Below are 15,232 nucleotides of genomic sequence, written 5' to 3'. Positions count from 1 at the left end.
CGCCTGACCGACGGCGGACCACCAGTGCTTCACCGCTGCTTCCATCGCCCTCAGCGTCTCCAAATACACCACTGTTACAAACAAACAAACAAACAAACAAACAAACAAACAAACAAACAAACAAACAAACAAACAAACAAACTGGGAGCTTTATACCCAGCAGCGTATAGGGCTTCCTAAGCAGAGTGCAAAAAGGGGAACAGGGGAACCTATATGTCCCGCTGGATTACAAAGGGCACTGAGCAGTTGTTGTCACGTACAGATCGGCACTAAGAGCTGTTTCTCTAGCTTTTGTTGGTATTTTAAAACGTTTATTTCAATCGGACTCTTAAAATCCAAGCCATTTTTCTTCGCATTCTCGCTTCAGAGATGATTACTAGCGAATTGTATACCACGGCGGCCAAATTACTGATTTTCAGCAACGCCGGTACAGTGTACTTTTACAGAGTAAGCGGCGTAATTGTCATAATCATTGCATGTCGCAATCAAAAAAACAAATTCATTTCTCAGCGGGTTCATTACAGTGTTATCGGGTACGATGGCGACCGGGCGTTCTCGCGAGTTCCCGCGAACCAGACATGGTTCTCGGAGCGGCTGCCGTGGCGGAGGTGCGCCAGCAGCTGCTTCTGTTAATTCTCCCCCGGACAAAAAGGTTCAAGTTTGGTTGCTTAAAAAAAAATTCAAGCTGCTTTTACCATGTGTAGAAGCACGCTCTTAAATAATCAGCGCCTCAAGCCCTTCAATCATTTCTATGACCGTCTTTATCTGCCAAAGCCGCCATCGCCGCGCAGGAGGTAGGCAACAGTCATGGCGCAACTTTCATCAACATGTACCCCCACAAGTGACGTTACCGAGCTGACAATGCGTAGAAATGTGTGGTGCAAAGCTCGTGCCTTAAAATTACAAGAGCAAAAGTTGAATTTTCGAAGCAGCGATAACGTTTTCCTCGCCTGTAAACGCAAACTTATCTGAACCTGCGATAACTTGTTGCTTTTATTTTTGAACGTTGTTGAGAAGGAAAGAAAAAGTACTTCTTCCGCAAAAGTAGTCAATAAAAGCACCTGCTCACTCTCGCTGTCAGCGCACTTCCCACCTCAAGTGCGTAATTTTGTCGGCGATCGCGGCCGTGCTGCACCCTCAGCGAGCAGCTGCGGCCCTATGTGGAAGAAGCGGGCTTCACGGCGCTGCCGGCGGCCCGCGAGTCCCTATCGGGCCTTCAGCGGCTCAGGGAGCTCCCCTCTGCAGCTGAGGACGATCGCGCTGGACGTCGGCGCCGGGACAAAGGAGAGCTAATGAGCGCCCCCTCCCTGGAACCTATCCCCGATACGCTTTCCGGCGAGAGCCCCCCCGCACCCCGGCGACGCCAGTGCGTCGCTGCGCCGCTTCTTCTCGCGGGCTACGCGGCTGCTGCGCGACGCGGTGTGGTACGCGCGCGCGGCTCTTATCTCCCTCGCGCGAGCGACGCTTGTTTCTCGGGCCCTCGTCCTCCCAGCCGGAATGGCTCGTCCCCGCGGGTGCCGTATAGCTTTCTGCTTTCTCTCCCTCCTATTTTTTTTTTTACTGCTTACAGTAAGAGAGCAACACGTTGTGTGTTTGTTAGCTTTAGTGTGAAGCATACGGCCCGTGTTTCAACACACGCGCCCGGCTTGGTGCCGCTCCGTGTGTTTAACATCGATTTCGGAAGTTAAGGGTTAGGCGGCTGAATAGTTTAGGCACTATTTCTTTCCCTAAAATTTGGGGCCTTCCAAGTATTAACGGTCCTATGGAATTCTCAGGTTCGGATTGACAGTCAGTTCGACGAATCGTTTGGTGCCAAGAGCATATCGAAGACGATACCTAGATGACTGGCGCTTACAGCAACTGTTGGTTCGTCTTCTCATAATTTAAGAGGAATCTTTTAGTTGTTAAAACGAGAGACTAAGTTTAAAGATATGTTTAAGCTGCAGTGCCGCTTTTAATAACGATGCAAACACAACCGGACAACGATTTATGGTTTGGTTTGGTTTACAGGGGTTTAACGTCCCAAAGCGACTCAGGCTATGAGAGATGCCGTAGTGAAGGGCTCCGGAAATTTAGACCGCCTGGGGTTCTTTAACGTGCACTGACATCGCACAGTACACGGGCCTCTAGAATTTCGGCTCCATCGAAATTCGACCGCCGCTGCCGGGATCGAACTCGCGTCTTAGGACAACGATTTATGAATGAAGTGCTAAGAAAATATCAGTAACTATAATGGAAGCGTTCATTTGAGACGCTTGAAAACGTTTTAGTTTTTTTTTTCAACGGGGTCTTGAAGACAGAGAAATAGTGATATTTTTTCGGTACTTGTGGATATTTTGCCCTCGCAGTGTTTTGCAGTTAAATACTATATTTTTTGCATATAAACATTAACTGCAATTTTTTGGATGTTTCTGAACCAGCAGCGAGATTTCACGAGGGGTCCGACATTGTCATTTGCTTTCGAATAGAATTTCACGGTGGCAATTAACCCGAATCGGATTGTATTCATGCATGTTATGATGTACGCAACATGAAATATGACTCAGGGATGTACATGCACTGTAAAAACTATACAGCCCAAAGGATTTCCTTCTAAACATCTAGCGAAGCTCTCTAGCACTCGTGAAAGTCTTGAGTTCCGGAGGGGCAAGGACAAGACTTGGTTATCACTTTCACGGGGCTGTACATTTGAGGAAGGAATAGTTGTTTGTAGATACAACTATGATGCACAGATACATTTCATGCTAAACGTACGAGATTAAATCTATGAAGGCACACTGCACAAACCTAGAAGACCAGCTCGAACACGCTGCTTTCAGTGTACAAGGGAAAAATATATGTTTTCTTATTTCGCGTTGCTCGGAGAACTCGGAACAAGGAGTAGAAACATAGGCTTGCCATCAAAAGGCGACAGTCTTCTTCTGCTTACACCAATAAAATCAGCACATCGGCAGACAGCGTGAGAGAGATGGAAGTCGCAAAATAAATAACGCAAGCATACGCGAAAAAAAATAAAAAAGTACAAGGAAACTTAAGGCATGCATCTTCACGAACATTTTTCTTGAAGACACAAAGAAAAATCCACACACAAAAAAGGGCAGAGAGCGAGGAGAGCGACTGGCGAAGCAAACATGACAACCACCACGGAATGGAGCCGTCTTTATTAAAGCGACCGCGGGGTCAAAGGGGCGATGCAAATGTGCACCGAGGAGCAGTGCCGCACTGTCGGTGAGCGTCGTTGCGCACAATGCTTCTTGCAGTGGTGGTCGCGTCGAGTTCAGCGTTTCTCTCATTCGTTTATGCGAGAAGCGGGAGGAGAATAAAGAATAGAAGCGCGCGGAGCGGGGTGCGACGGGCTTGGAAGGCGAGGCCGAGGGCGCGAAAAAAGAGCGATTCTGTTGCTCCGACGACTTCAAAGCCATTCGCATTTTCCTTCGCAGTTAGTTTGTTTTATGTGATTATCTAGATGTGACCGTTTATTTGAAGCCAAGAAAAAAAAAGGTTTATTTTTCTTTTCTCCCGGAGTGAAAACAGGAGCGTAGAAAACGATATGTTTCCGTTCCTGATGCGGTTGTTTGCGAAAGCGAAAGAGTGACTTATGTACGCGCTTGCTCCGGGGTCGTTAAGTTTCTCTGCATCGCTGGCGGCGCTGACAATGGCCCGAGTGTCGGAATGTTTCTCGAGTGCCGTCCCTGACAAAGGCCCCTGATATGGTGTGAAACTCGAGCGTTCCGCGCCCCGCAGGGCGTCTCATTGCTGGTGCGATTGCACCCTGCCTTGTTTACGGACGTGCCGCTACAGGCCTGCCGGGGCTGTCACTGTCGACGAGATTTAACCTGCAGGAATATGGCGCTAAGCGCGAGAATGGAAAGAACGTTAAAGCCTTAGACCCGTTTAGCAGCGAATCGCGTTGAGCGTTTCGAGTGATGCTTATGGATTCTTGCGGTCACAAAATATCTGAAATCATGGCGCATGACAAATTTTTAGTCCGTTGCTTCTGCAGATGTTTGTTTTGAAAGAAAACTGGATTGATGTTATCAATGGCATGTGTGATTTAAATACACGTGATCACTTTTCGAATAGAATGAGAGAGCAAAAAAATTAAAATTATGGCATTGACTGAATGTGAATCTTCCCGTGCTACCGTGATATGGATGAAGGGGGAGTTTAGTGTAACACTTGTATTTCAGTAAGAACTTTAAGGTTTTGTTTCCTATCGTACCGACACCATTCTTAAATGTTCCAGGCTCGCTCCACATTTTTCTTTAGAAATACCGTTAAGTGAGCCACAAATCATGTTATTACATAACCAACAATTTTGTACAAAACTATTTTTTCAACGGGAAAGAGTTTATGAACCCATTTGTTTTCATATATTGCAAGAGTTCACTATAACAATCAAAATATTCGCAGATTTCCTGTCGACAGGCTTGGATTACATTGCTATCAACGTTTTTGCGATCGACAAAAGCGTTCCCCATTGGTCTTTTATGGCAGTTTTAAATGCTCGATGCGAGCGCTGGAAAAAAATTTAAAGAAAGATTTAGCTACACATCGAAAGAATGGATCATTACCTTCAATATAACAGGACTTTACAATTTTGAAACGATCAAAATTTTTGTCCAAGAATGTTGGACATTATTTAATTCCCCACAGCGCCAACTGGCACACAGTGGGGAAGGGTATACAAAAAGACGAAAGAGAAGACATCAGCAGTGTCAGCCACATTAATAGTCAACATCAAATCAAGAATAAATGTCGAGCGACATAAGCCGTATCGCCTCAATATAAGCGTGGATATTGCGCCTAAAATTGCTACTTTTTGGACGAACTTGTCTGGCTTTAAGGGGTGGTTACTAGTTCTGAGCCTGGTCTTCCTTTCCTTTGTCCTGTTTGCGTATGTTTTGTAGCTGTTTTCTATCTCGATGAAAACCCAACTAGCTCTAAATGTTTCATTCAAATTCTGCAACACGTTATTATGAGAGCGACCTGTGCCTACACTGACAGCGCCCTCTACAAAATATCAGTTAACTCAGAGGTACGAATATTTGTCGGTGTGTTGAATTGTGAAGTATTTCGCGATGTAAAATGGTAGATACGATTTTCGACTTTGCCTGCATAGTTAGCACCAGCGCCCACACAAATATGAAATACACATACCCAGAAATTCTGAGCAACCACAATTTTTTTCAACGGGAAGTTGCTTATGAGCGCAATTCTTCCGCGCATCGCAAGAATTCCACCACAACACTCGATATATCTGGATATTTCCCCTCGGGACGTTTTTACTTTTCTGCTATTTATTATCGAAGATGCACCCCTTTGATTACTTATGGCAATCTTAACTATTCGATGCGAGTGCAGGAGAAGCACTGAAAGAAGGATTTTGCTACATATCAGAACATTAGACCATTCCCATCAACATGTTCACAACACTATCTTGCAGTATCCTACAGCTGCCTCACAATTAAAAATGATGTCCAAGAAAGTTGGACTTGGATTCACTGTATCTTACAATACCTAAATTAAGTACGGTCGTCAGCTTTTACTGGATGTTACTACAGCCTAACTTGCGAGAGAAAGTGTAAGCTAATTGGTCCCAAATTTTTAGTTACAGTAAGGTTAGGTGAGCCCGGAAGTCACATTTCTATGCATATAAACTTACTTAGGACATACTATGACTAGCAAGTGCATATGGCAGTGACTCTCCTCAGTGATGCAAACGCGTTAATTTTTGTGATTATCTTTAATGTGACCTTTGACCAATCTAGCAATATATCTTGAACTGATAGCTTTATCCAGCCTCTGAATAGCGTTTCAACGGTAGCTTGACTTTGTTACTTTCTGTAAATATAGATATATGGCTGTTGTAACTAATAAAAACCAATTGGTGAAAACGACTGTTTGCTATTTAAAGACAACGTCATTCTGGTGTTGCGGATGAAGAAGTACACAGTTCTCTGCACTTCGGGGCTCAAGCAGCATAAAACTGGAAATTCTTTTTCTATGCGCTATCGTGCACATACTTTTTTTTTTCATAAGCAGTAGTAAAACCAGAGTCGATCGGTTTGTACCGCTTGCCCGATTTCCGGAGCCGGTCTTCGTGCATTGCCCCTGGCTTGGTTTCGACTGCGCTTGCTAGTTTTATCTGTTCTTACAACCCGAGATGGTCGAAATTGCCGGATCCCTTCACTACGGCGTCCCTCATAGCCTGAGTCGCTTTGAGACGTTAAATCCCCATAAACCAACTAAACAAAACAAACACCCGATTCTGTATTGTCATATATCCTAAGCACGTCCAGATCAGAATACATGTGTCTGCCGGGTTCACAGAACTTTGCTGCAACTTAAAGTTTGAGACACACTAGCTTACCAGCTTATTCGTGAAGCCGGGTAAATGCCACGCAAGCCAAACGAGTCGTTTCCGTCGTCGCCTTTCTGCTCAACCTTCTAACCTCTTCAGTTGGCTCCACCTCAATGTGACCAAGCTTGAGGCAAAGTACGCTTTACAGAAAACGACAGCGATGGTGGAATTCGTCTTCTTCAAAAACAAGTCGTGGCGCCCTCTGGGGAGTGCGCGAAAATTCGGCTGCCACCCTGGAAACTGGCTGAAAACAGACGCACGTGAGGTGCGCAGGCGCGATCCGGTTCCGCGAGGCGCCAACTGCGCATGCGAAGTGGCAAGTCTGTGCTTCAGCTGCTATCCCACCTGACGCTTGCGCCAGTCGCCATCACGAACAGCGCATGCGCAGCGGAAACGTGTGTGTGGGTTTTGACCAGCGGAGCTCGGGAAAGGACAGAGGAATAGAGGCGCGCATGTGCACAGAGGTCGTGTGAAAAAGGGAAATACACCGCCAATACGTTGCTAAGGATGGACTGTCAATGTAATTAAACACGCGGTGGGCGACATTTGATGATTAACTTTTAACTTTTGTGTTCAGTGAGCTCACATGGAAAAGTGTGACCATCGGCACCTTTTGCAGCGTTTGTTTCGTGTGAACAGAATGCAGCCGGCGCCGGAGGTCCAGCCTACTTCAATCCCGGTGGTCCAGCGTAACTTCTTTGGTATTGAAACAGACTGATTGGAATGTCCTGTGAGCTGCGAGAAGTTTCGTTTCTTTTTCAAGTGAATGCAGACAGTGGATGAGATCGCGCAAGCTAAATCATAGCACGCAAACACTGGCACGCACACAAGCGCAAAAAATCTGCCCGCCCGCACGCAATGCACTGCATTGTGCGGGAGTTCTTTACGCCCTAACAAGGGAACCGCCAGCAGGCAGCCAGGTCCACAACAGTGCCTGACTCTGCAGATTCTGACTCACTTATTTGCAGCCAGTGTCCGGCAGGCGCCTGACCGCGCACTTCTGGTGTTTCCTGTATATTTTGCTTTCTTCTCTTGCTGCCGGTGTTACGCTCCACGCCGGCACTTATTGTCGTTTCGCTTCTTGCCCCAGCAGGAAAAGGCGGCCGATGGGAAACAATCGCGTTGGCTCCTCCCGACAATTGCATTTCGCGCGCTGGCCGGGTTCTCGGACCTTCTCTTTTTTTTCTCTGTGTGCTCACACGCTAGTGTGCGTGTGTTCGGCTGCTGATCGTGGTGGTGGAGAGTTGCATTCTAGTGCTTCGTTTTTCCTTCCACAGCAATGCTTGCTACGTTGCACCTGACTACTAGCTTACATCCCCAATCAGTGGCAAATAGGTTACACGTAGAGGGATTTTTGTGTCGGCGTATTCTTCGCGTATGCGCGTCCGTGCCTGTGGGCCCTGAGGCCGAACACAATCACGCGCGCAGTCGAGAGCTCAGGGTTAGGGGGAAGGAGAGAGAAAGAAGAGGGAAGGCTAGACCAATAACAGGAAGGAAAACCTTTTCCCATTCAGGAAGAAAAGGAAACCATGCAGTGAGGTTCGTTTGGGCATCAATAGCGGCTGCGCGTTTTTCTTTGCATGCCCAGTGCTTCCATATGCGCACAACTCCCGCTCGTCATTTGCGCACGATTCGCTGTCGGGCTTTCTTCAATATCTGTGCCGGTGATACTCGACATTTTGTTTCACTGAAGAAGATTTTGAGCAATTCTTATTTATTGTACTTGTTATGGTGCCACGTTACTGGATGTTTTTTCCATGCCTGACGCTTGTTCCGCGCTTATTCCAGGTTGGCTGTCGCGTTGCTTCACATTTATTTTAACCTTCTTTTGCTGTATGCTTGTGATCGCCACCACGTGAAAATATTCATTTATTTTTGGCTTTTTAAACTCAGATTTCGCGTTAGAGAACAATAAGCGCTGCCAGAGAAGGGCTCACGTTGAATTTACTATAAAGAATGTTAAGAATAATTTAGCAACTACAGAAATTCAAATTCTCGAAACAAAACTTATCATGCCGGTAATTGTAGGCAAGCTGGGAGGAGAAATTGTATTCCACGAGCTAGTGGTCTGAATTAGCAGCCTTTTATCAAAAAGAAACTCATGCAATCAATAAAAACTGCTTTTCTTTTATTCTGCACCTTACTCGTAGCAATGCAGGCAGAAAATTATTAAAGTAAAATTTTCTCCTTTCCTTCACAACCAAAATGCCAGTTTGACCTCAAGGTATTTGTGACACCTGTTTACGTTCTCTTGTTTACGGTGTTGACGTAATAAGGCTTAAGGTAGATTGACTAACCAATCGTAAATATAATGCAGCGTTCATTTTAGTAACAACAGCTGTTTTGTTAATTTTTCACCATGGTTAAAAGAAGGAAGCTTGCCGAAAATTTTAAATTGCGGCTCGCGTCAATATTAAACAGGAACACTAATATTTAACGAAGTTGTTTGGCGTGAAAAGAACGTTGCCTTATTTCGTCGTTGGAACACTATATTTTAGGACAGAAAAAAAAGGGCAAGTTTTGTGCGTATTGCTCTTCAGAAACATGCCGAGTGCATTAGTGTTGCCAGTTTTTCATGATCCTTAAACTGGCTTATTTGTCTTGTGTGGCATCTGCTTACAAAACAAAGTGCAGTTATTCGAAGGACTGAATGTATCACATGCTTCAAAATTCAGCGCTATGCTCGTTGTCGTCAGCCAAAAATGACAACGTGCCCAGGGGTGGTCACAAATTACTGAGAAAGTAGATTCGTGCTCGTGTTCGTGTCCTTGAATTTCAAATTAATACGAATATTTTGGGAACGAAAATACATGAAAATATGGCCGACGCGTGTGTTATGCAGAAGACCAGCAATACACAGCAATTATTAAATACTAGTAAAGCATTGGACGGTCGGCCTTTGGACTAATTTTTCGCTTTGCCCTTCCTAACAACGCATGGCAACTTCAGAAGTTGCGAGGCCAACAACTTCCAAAGTTTGCTATGCGCCCAGTGGTAGCAAGAGATTCGCGCATAGCAGCAAGATAGCTTAATAATTAGGCTGCTTTTGTAGTAAGCGTGCAATAATGTTCACGCGCAATCGACATCGGAGCAGCATACTGAGGCCAATATGCATGCAACAGACGGATAAAAGCGAATGCAGCAGGAATACGGGCGTTAAGAAGATGAAGCGGGCCAAAACCAATCAAGTGTTGTCATTAAGGAAGGCCATTAAGACGGCAGAGAGAGCCGTCATTAGCGCTTTGGGAGATGGTCTTCTGAAATGTCTCGCCGATTGTCCAGGGTCATTTTGCTGCCAAGCGGCTTGTTGACCTGTCTTCATTCCTTTACTTGAAAGGAAAGACGGGACTTGTGCACTTTAACACCTTTGTTTCTGCGTAAAATAACTAGACTCCTTCTGTAAGTCTTGGAGTTCTCGAAGTACTGCTGAGTAGTATGAAACAAAGAAGGACAGATTTATTTGCCTTAGAGATAACATAAAGCCTCAGAAGTGTAAAACGGCTGAAGCTTGATACTCTTGAATGATTTCGACGTGTTACTCAGTTCTACCACACGTTACGAACTGCAGTTGGGTAAAGACACATTTATACAGCTTTTAAACGGGTTGATTAGACGATTTGAGGTTGAAAGAAGACATGGATTATTTAAATTTACATTCCATTTTTCTCTGTAGGAACGCACAGGCTGGCTAGCTTTCGCTCGCTGGAGTACCTTTGCTCACCTATAGAAAGATACCAGCCGTCTCAAACGAAAATTTCATTCTCCGTCTTACATGAGAAAAAAAATATTGGGTGGTGGAAAAAACAAGCACACGTTTGTTCACCGTTTATCGTTATCAATTGTCTCTACCGGCTTCCATAAAATTTTTTTACTTATTTTGTCAAGATTATATACGCACGATACATAAGTAGAGCGGGTAGAATGCCACCTTTTTCGGCTTCAGTTTACAATCAGTCATGTTCAGCTAATTTCTACTAAAGGCGCACACCAAAAGTATCAGAAAAAAAAACAAAAACACTTGCCATTGTTTCTTTTTTCGAGAAAGAAAGCGAAATGATGAAGGGATGTGCAACAAAGGCAACACCGTGTTTCTTAGAATTGTTTTAAGATTAGCAACCAGATATGTATAAGAGAAATTGGCTGTTGTATACCTTGGCAACCGGCAAGCACACTCACAACACATTGCTCTTAAAAAAAAAAAGATTCCTCTCTAGCTGCTCTGTGGGCGACTGGAGCTCCACTCTCTCGCTTTTGTTTCTTCATCATGTTTCGCTCACAAAAATCGGGTATGCGTTCTATTCGTTCAATGAATTGTTTGTCAGAACTCGATAAGAATATCGTTTTATGGGATGCGGAAAACAAACGAACAGTGCTTGCTTATGCGTGAGTAATGGGCAATCGCAAAGAAACATTAGATTCGCACGCCAGTCCTCGATCAGGATCTTCTACTTTTAAACTTCCGTCACAGTTCAAAATTCATGCACTCCTGCCACCCAAATTTTAGGTTAGGAAAAATGTAAAAATCTGTGATAAAGCTGACGTTCAATAACAGCACGCGTTTTCTCCACAGAATTAGGGTTCCAATTATAGTCTTTGTCACTGCAAAGCAACTTTGTCATGGCATACGTTGTTTGGCGTTGCATTCACGATGACCGATATATCACGCCATGCTAGTTTATTTTATTGTTGTTGTTGAACAGCAGCGTGCAGCTCTCGGTATTGTGAAGGAGCTTTTTAACGATTTTTTCGACTTCATCTCTTCCAAGACTAAAGCGCCCCCATGCGTACCGTCTGAGTCGAACTGCCAGCATAAAATAACTTTGGGTCTGTGTCCTCGAAAACAGGAAAGCTGCAGGGCCACTGTCGCGTGCTGTTACCGTTAACTGGCCTGAGCGATAGGGTAGTAAACACCTAGCCGCGTCCGTCGTACACATCAACCTTGCCCTCCTCAGAAGCTTTTCTCTTGCCTCCAGCATGCTTGCGCAAAACAAGCAAGCAGGTGTAGCCATAGTTAGCGCGCTTGTAATTATTGCTACACTGCTACCTATAACGCGAAAACACATTCAGGGAATGAAAAGGAAAGTTAAGCGTGCAGGTCTCTGAACTAAGCGGCAATTCTGAAGGAGATGTCCACAAACAAGCACAGTAGTATCTAATAGTGGAAGACACCCGAGTTAACGTTGAGAATTTAGCAGATACTGGAGTGCTGCTTGAGGAATTCATGCACGTCTTGCAGACGGGCGCAGTTGGACCAAAGGTCACCATAACGGACATAAATAAGCATTACAACTTCAATTGCGTTTAACACGACTCGTTTAGCCGTTCCGTTGTTTCTGGCCATCCCACGAGCAGCGTCGATCGCGACCCGCCAGCCTGTTCGGATGAAAGGGAGCATGTGGAAGGAAGGCCGCGGACGGAGAAAGCAGGCGCGGGGCCGCGCGGGTCGTCCAGCGGAGCGCGAGCGAGAGGCGTCCTGGGCGGTGACAGCGATTTGTTGGCGCCCGTCGTCGTCCCACGAGGGTTTTTGCCGCCGCAGCGGGCGCGGCTGCGGGGTCGACCCCCTCCGGCCTCATGAAAGTCAATGAACGTGCGGTGGCAAGCTTTGTCGGCCGTGCTGCGACGACATCGGGTAATCAAAAAGCTCAGGTCGGGTGAGTACCGCGGGACACCCTTCGGGGACACGTTCCCCTCCTCTTTTCCCCAATGACCCCGCTTATCGCCGCGACAACTGCGTGTGTGCGCGCTTGTATCGGGGAACCCCCGCTGAGTGCAGAGTCGCCGCGGCTTTTACGTGCGCACTGTGGGGGACCGAGCCTGCAAAACGAAAAGAGAGGCGCGAACAAATTCGAAGTGATAGCACACAAAAAAAAGCGCGACAGAATTCGCGCGAGTTAACCGCACTGTTTCGCAGCGAGAAGAAGATGACACTGGTGCGCCTCGAATCCGCTCGGCAGAGGGAAGACGGGGAGGGGAATTTGCAAGTTGTGCCGCGCAAGCGCGAATGTGACTGCTGAGCGAGAAGCGTGGGGCGGCGAAGGAGCCGCGGAGTGTCGGAGGTGTCGACACGACCGCGCGCTCTGCCGCCACTTTCTGGTCGGCCGAGCGTGGTGGTGGCCGCTGGAGCCGTGCCTTGCGCTTGCTCGTTTTATCGATAGCTCGTCTGCATGCGGCTCACTCGTTGCTGGCTCTGCTTCCCTCGAGTCACGAAAGCGTATGCTGTGCCCGTTTCTTGATTGGATTGGGGAGGCCATGAGGTACTGTCAGCCGCTCCTCTAGTTTTATTTTCTAAAATATTTCAGGCGTTTCGAGGATGTAAATACCCCCGCAGGAAAAAAAAAATATTGCTCTACCTACGCTTGTGAGATGAAAGTACGTCGACCTCGCAGGATATGAGATGTTTATTTGGTGATATTTTGAAAGGGCTAACACTCTTCATTAGGCTAAGGGGCAGTGCGTAGGATTCGTTTTATGTTTGTCTATTATTTTACCCGTACCAAACACCTGTACTCAAAATTTCATATATAACTTTTATCAAAGACACACTAAGGAACTGACAGAGGCCGAAAGCGAAATAGCTGCACTGCAACAGCAAAGCTGTGCTTAAACACTCTTTTATTTTGCTCGACAAATATCTTTCGCAAAATAATACCGAAATAAAGGAATGAAACTTAATACACGACATGCAATAATCTACGTGCTTACGTCAACAAAAGCTTCACGCATTGTCTCCCCCATGTTTTATTCACCTTGTCTAGCTAGAGGCTGCCATTTACGATGTAGAGAAACGGCGCTGAATATTTTTCAATGTACGGCATCACTGCACGCGCGAACAGAAGTTATATTCTGTGGCTATATCCCTCGCTGCAGCGTCTAGTGGGCAGCCAGTCGTTGCGACAAATGATTATAGCCGACGCGGTTGAAACAGAAGAAATTCCGCTCCCTGAAATCAAGTCTACTTTTTACTTTGATTGGAATATTAGTGCTTCACATCGATATCACATAATACACCATTGCACAAATACGTTTAGCTCAGACATAACATAAATGTGCGGATATCTCTTCGTGTGAGAGTGTGAAAACGGGACACGTGATGTAAAAATATATAAGAAAGAAGCAAGCGCAATTTTAATGCAGCGTTAAAAACAAAGCGTAGTCCTGCAACGCACCAAGCCGTGAAAGAGGTTGACCAATCAGCAATGGAAGATAAAAGGGGGTCCACGGGCTTGTAAACATGTCTATATGTAGTACATTTGGTTGACTAACGGTCGCCAACACACCCTTGACAGTTTGGCCATAAATTACGTTGTTCAAACCGCTGTTCACAAAAAAATCACTTTGTCAAAACGCTGGATAATTCGCAGGATTTTGCGACGCCAAGATCAGCGTGCTATAAATATACTTGTAGCAGACGAACACGATCCGAAATATCCATTATTTCTATTTTTTCGCTTTCTTAGTGATTTTTTTATTGGTTTAATTTTGCGCAGTTTAACGTCCCAAAGCGACTCAGCCTATGACGGAGGCTGCAGTGGAGGACTCTGGATAATTTCGACCACCTCGAGTTCTTTAACGTGCCCTGACGGCGCACTGTACACGGGCCTCTAGAATTTTGCCTCCATCGAAATGCGACCGCCGCACCGGGGATCGAACCGGCGTCTTTCGGGTAAGCAGCAGAGCACCATAACCACTGAGCCACCGCGGCGGCCCGATTTCCTTTTAGTGATCAAGTGAAAGTGTTATATTGACAACACAGGCGGCAAGCACAGTTTTCATGCATTCCCTTATGCTTGCCCAAATAGGAAATCGCATGGATTCACATAACCTATGAAAACAAACGAAAAACAAACAAATAAAACAGTTACTCGGTGGATACTTAAGCTCTTATTCGTTCACTACTTCGTGCAGAAACGAATCCAAGTTACAGCAAAAGCTTCAATAATCATGTAACGCAGGTGTTAAGTTAACAGCAGCGCCATTTAGGTCTTGCTGCGCTGAAACACTAGCCTTCCAGTAGCGATACTCACACGGATATTTCGTAGCACTTAACAAGCCATAGAAGAGCGTCAAATTTTTTCTTACCTTGTGCTTGAGTTGGAGACGGAGATCCCCATGCGGCCTTGTACGACGTTTCTGAAAGAAAAAAAAACGCCGCCCAACACACGTTAGTATACCATGCCCATTGCGGCGTTTATTTGCGATTGCAGTGCAGGCTACACACCACTAACTAGACTCGTTCATTCTGCATAATTTCAGCAAGACGACTGCTCCTTCTCTTCATTTTAGCTAAAAATCTACATTTCTTCAGTCAGGCTTGTGGAGAACTGTGCGCCATAGACAATGCGAAAGTTAAAAATATATATAGCAGTTCTGCATGTACTCAGAATGCTTAGACGTAGCCCCTCGGCGTCAAAAGTAAACAGAACACGGTAACATTACCTAGCTGCGTGGGCAGGCGGGCGTGCGTGGCATTCAAGTTTCTGAGACATATTGTGTAGATGCACAACTGCTGCACGAAAACGCTCACACACAAGCGCACTATGCCTCAAGTTGTAAAAGTGATATCTGACGCGACTCGTAGTACCGGCACAAGAAAATTTCACGCAAAGTAAAATACTCCCCTTGGTTTTGGCTGATTGGTGCGCATCCTCCCCGTTTGGCATTATTTGGTTTTAGCAAAAATTAGTTATTTTTCATTCATAATTGCGCATCTTGTCCGCAATACCACCGAGTTTTCTACACGTAGGTCCTCTCCGTCGGCATGCTTCGCGTATACACACCGCTGCGAACGAACCGGTTTGTTTGAGCACACGCATGGCACACTTCGTGACAATCCACCGTATGCCAATTAGATACTCAATGATTATTCTT

General features: G+C 45.7%; 1 protein-coding gene across 2 annotated transcripts in view; it reads right to left on the bottom strand.

The window, feature by feature from the left end:
* The window catches only part of LOC144114277 (uncharacterized), a 167,948-nt gene that overhangs the window by 30,269 nt on the left and 122,447 nt on the right, over positions 1–15,232 (bottom strand). For both annotated transcript variants that reach the window (XM_077647900.1, XM_077647899.1), the window contains exon 5: positions 14,444–14,494. In XM_077647900.1, coding sequence (XP_077504026.1) covers positions 14,444–14,494 — 51 coding nt within the window. The remainder of the gene's footprint in view (positions 1–14,443; positions 14,495–15,232) is intronic.

This window comes from Amblyomma americanum, chromosome 1 (assembly GCF_052857255.1).
Source record: "Amblyomma americanum isolate KBUSLIRL-KWMA chromosome 1, ASM5285725v1, whole genome shotgun sequence".
In the NCBI taxonomy this organism is placed as follows: domain Eukaryota; kingdom Metazoa; phylum Arthropoda; class Arachnida; order Ixodida; family Ixodidae; genus Amblyomma; species Amblyomma americanum.
This window is presented reverse-complemented; position numbering and strand designations above follow the sequence as displayed.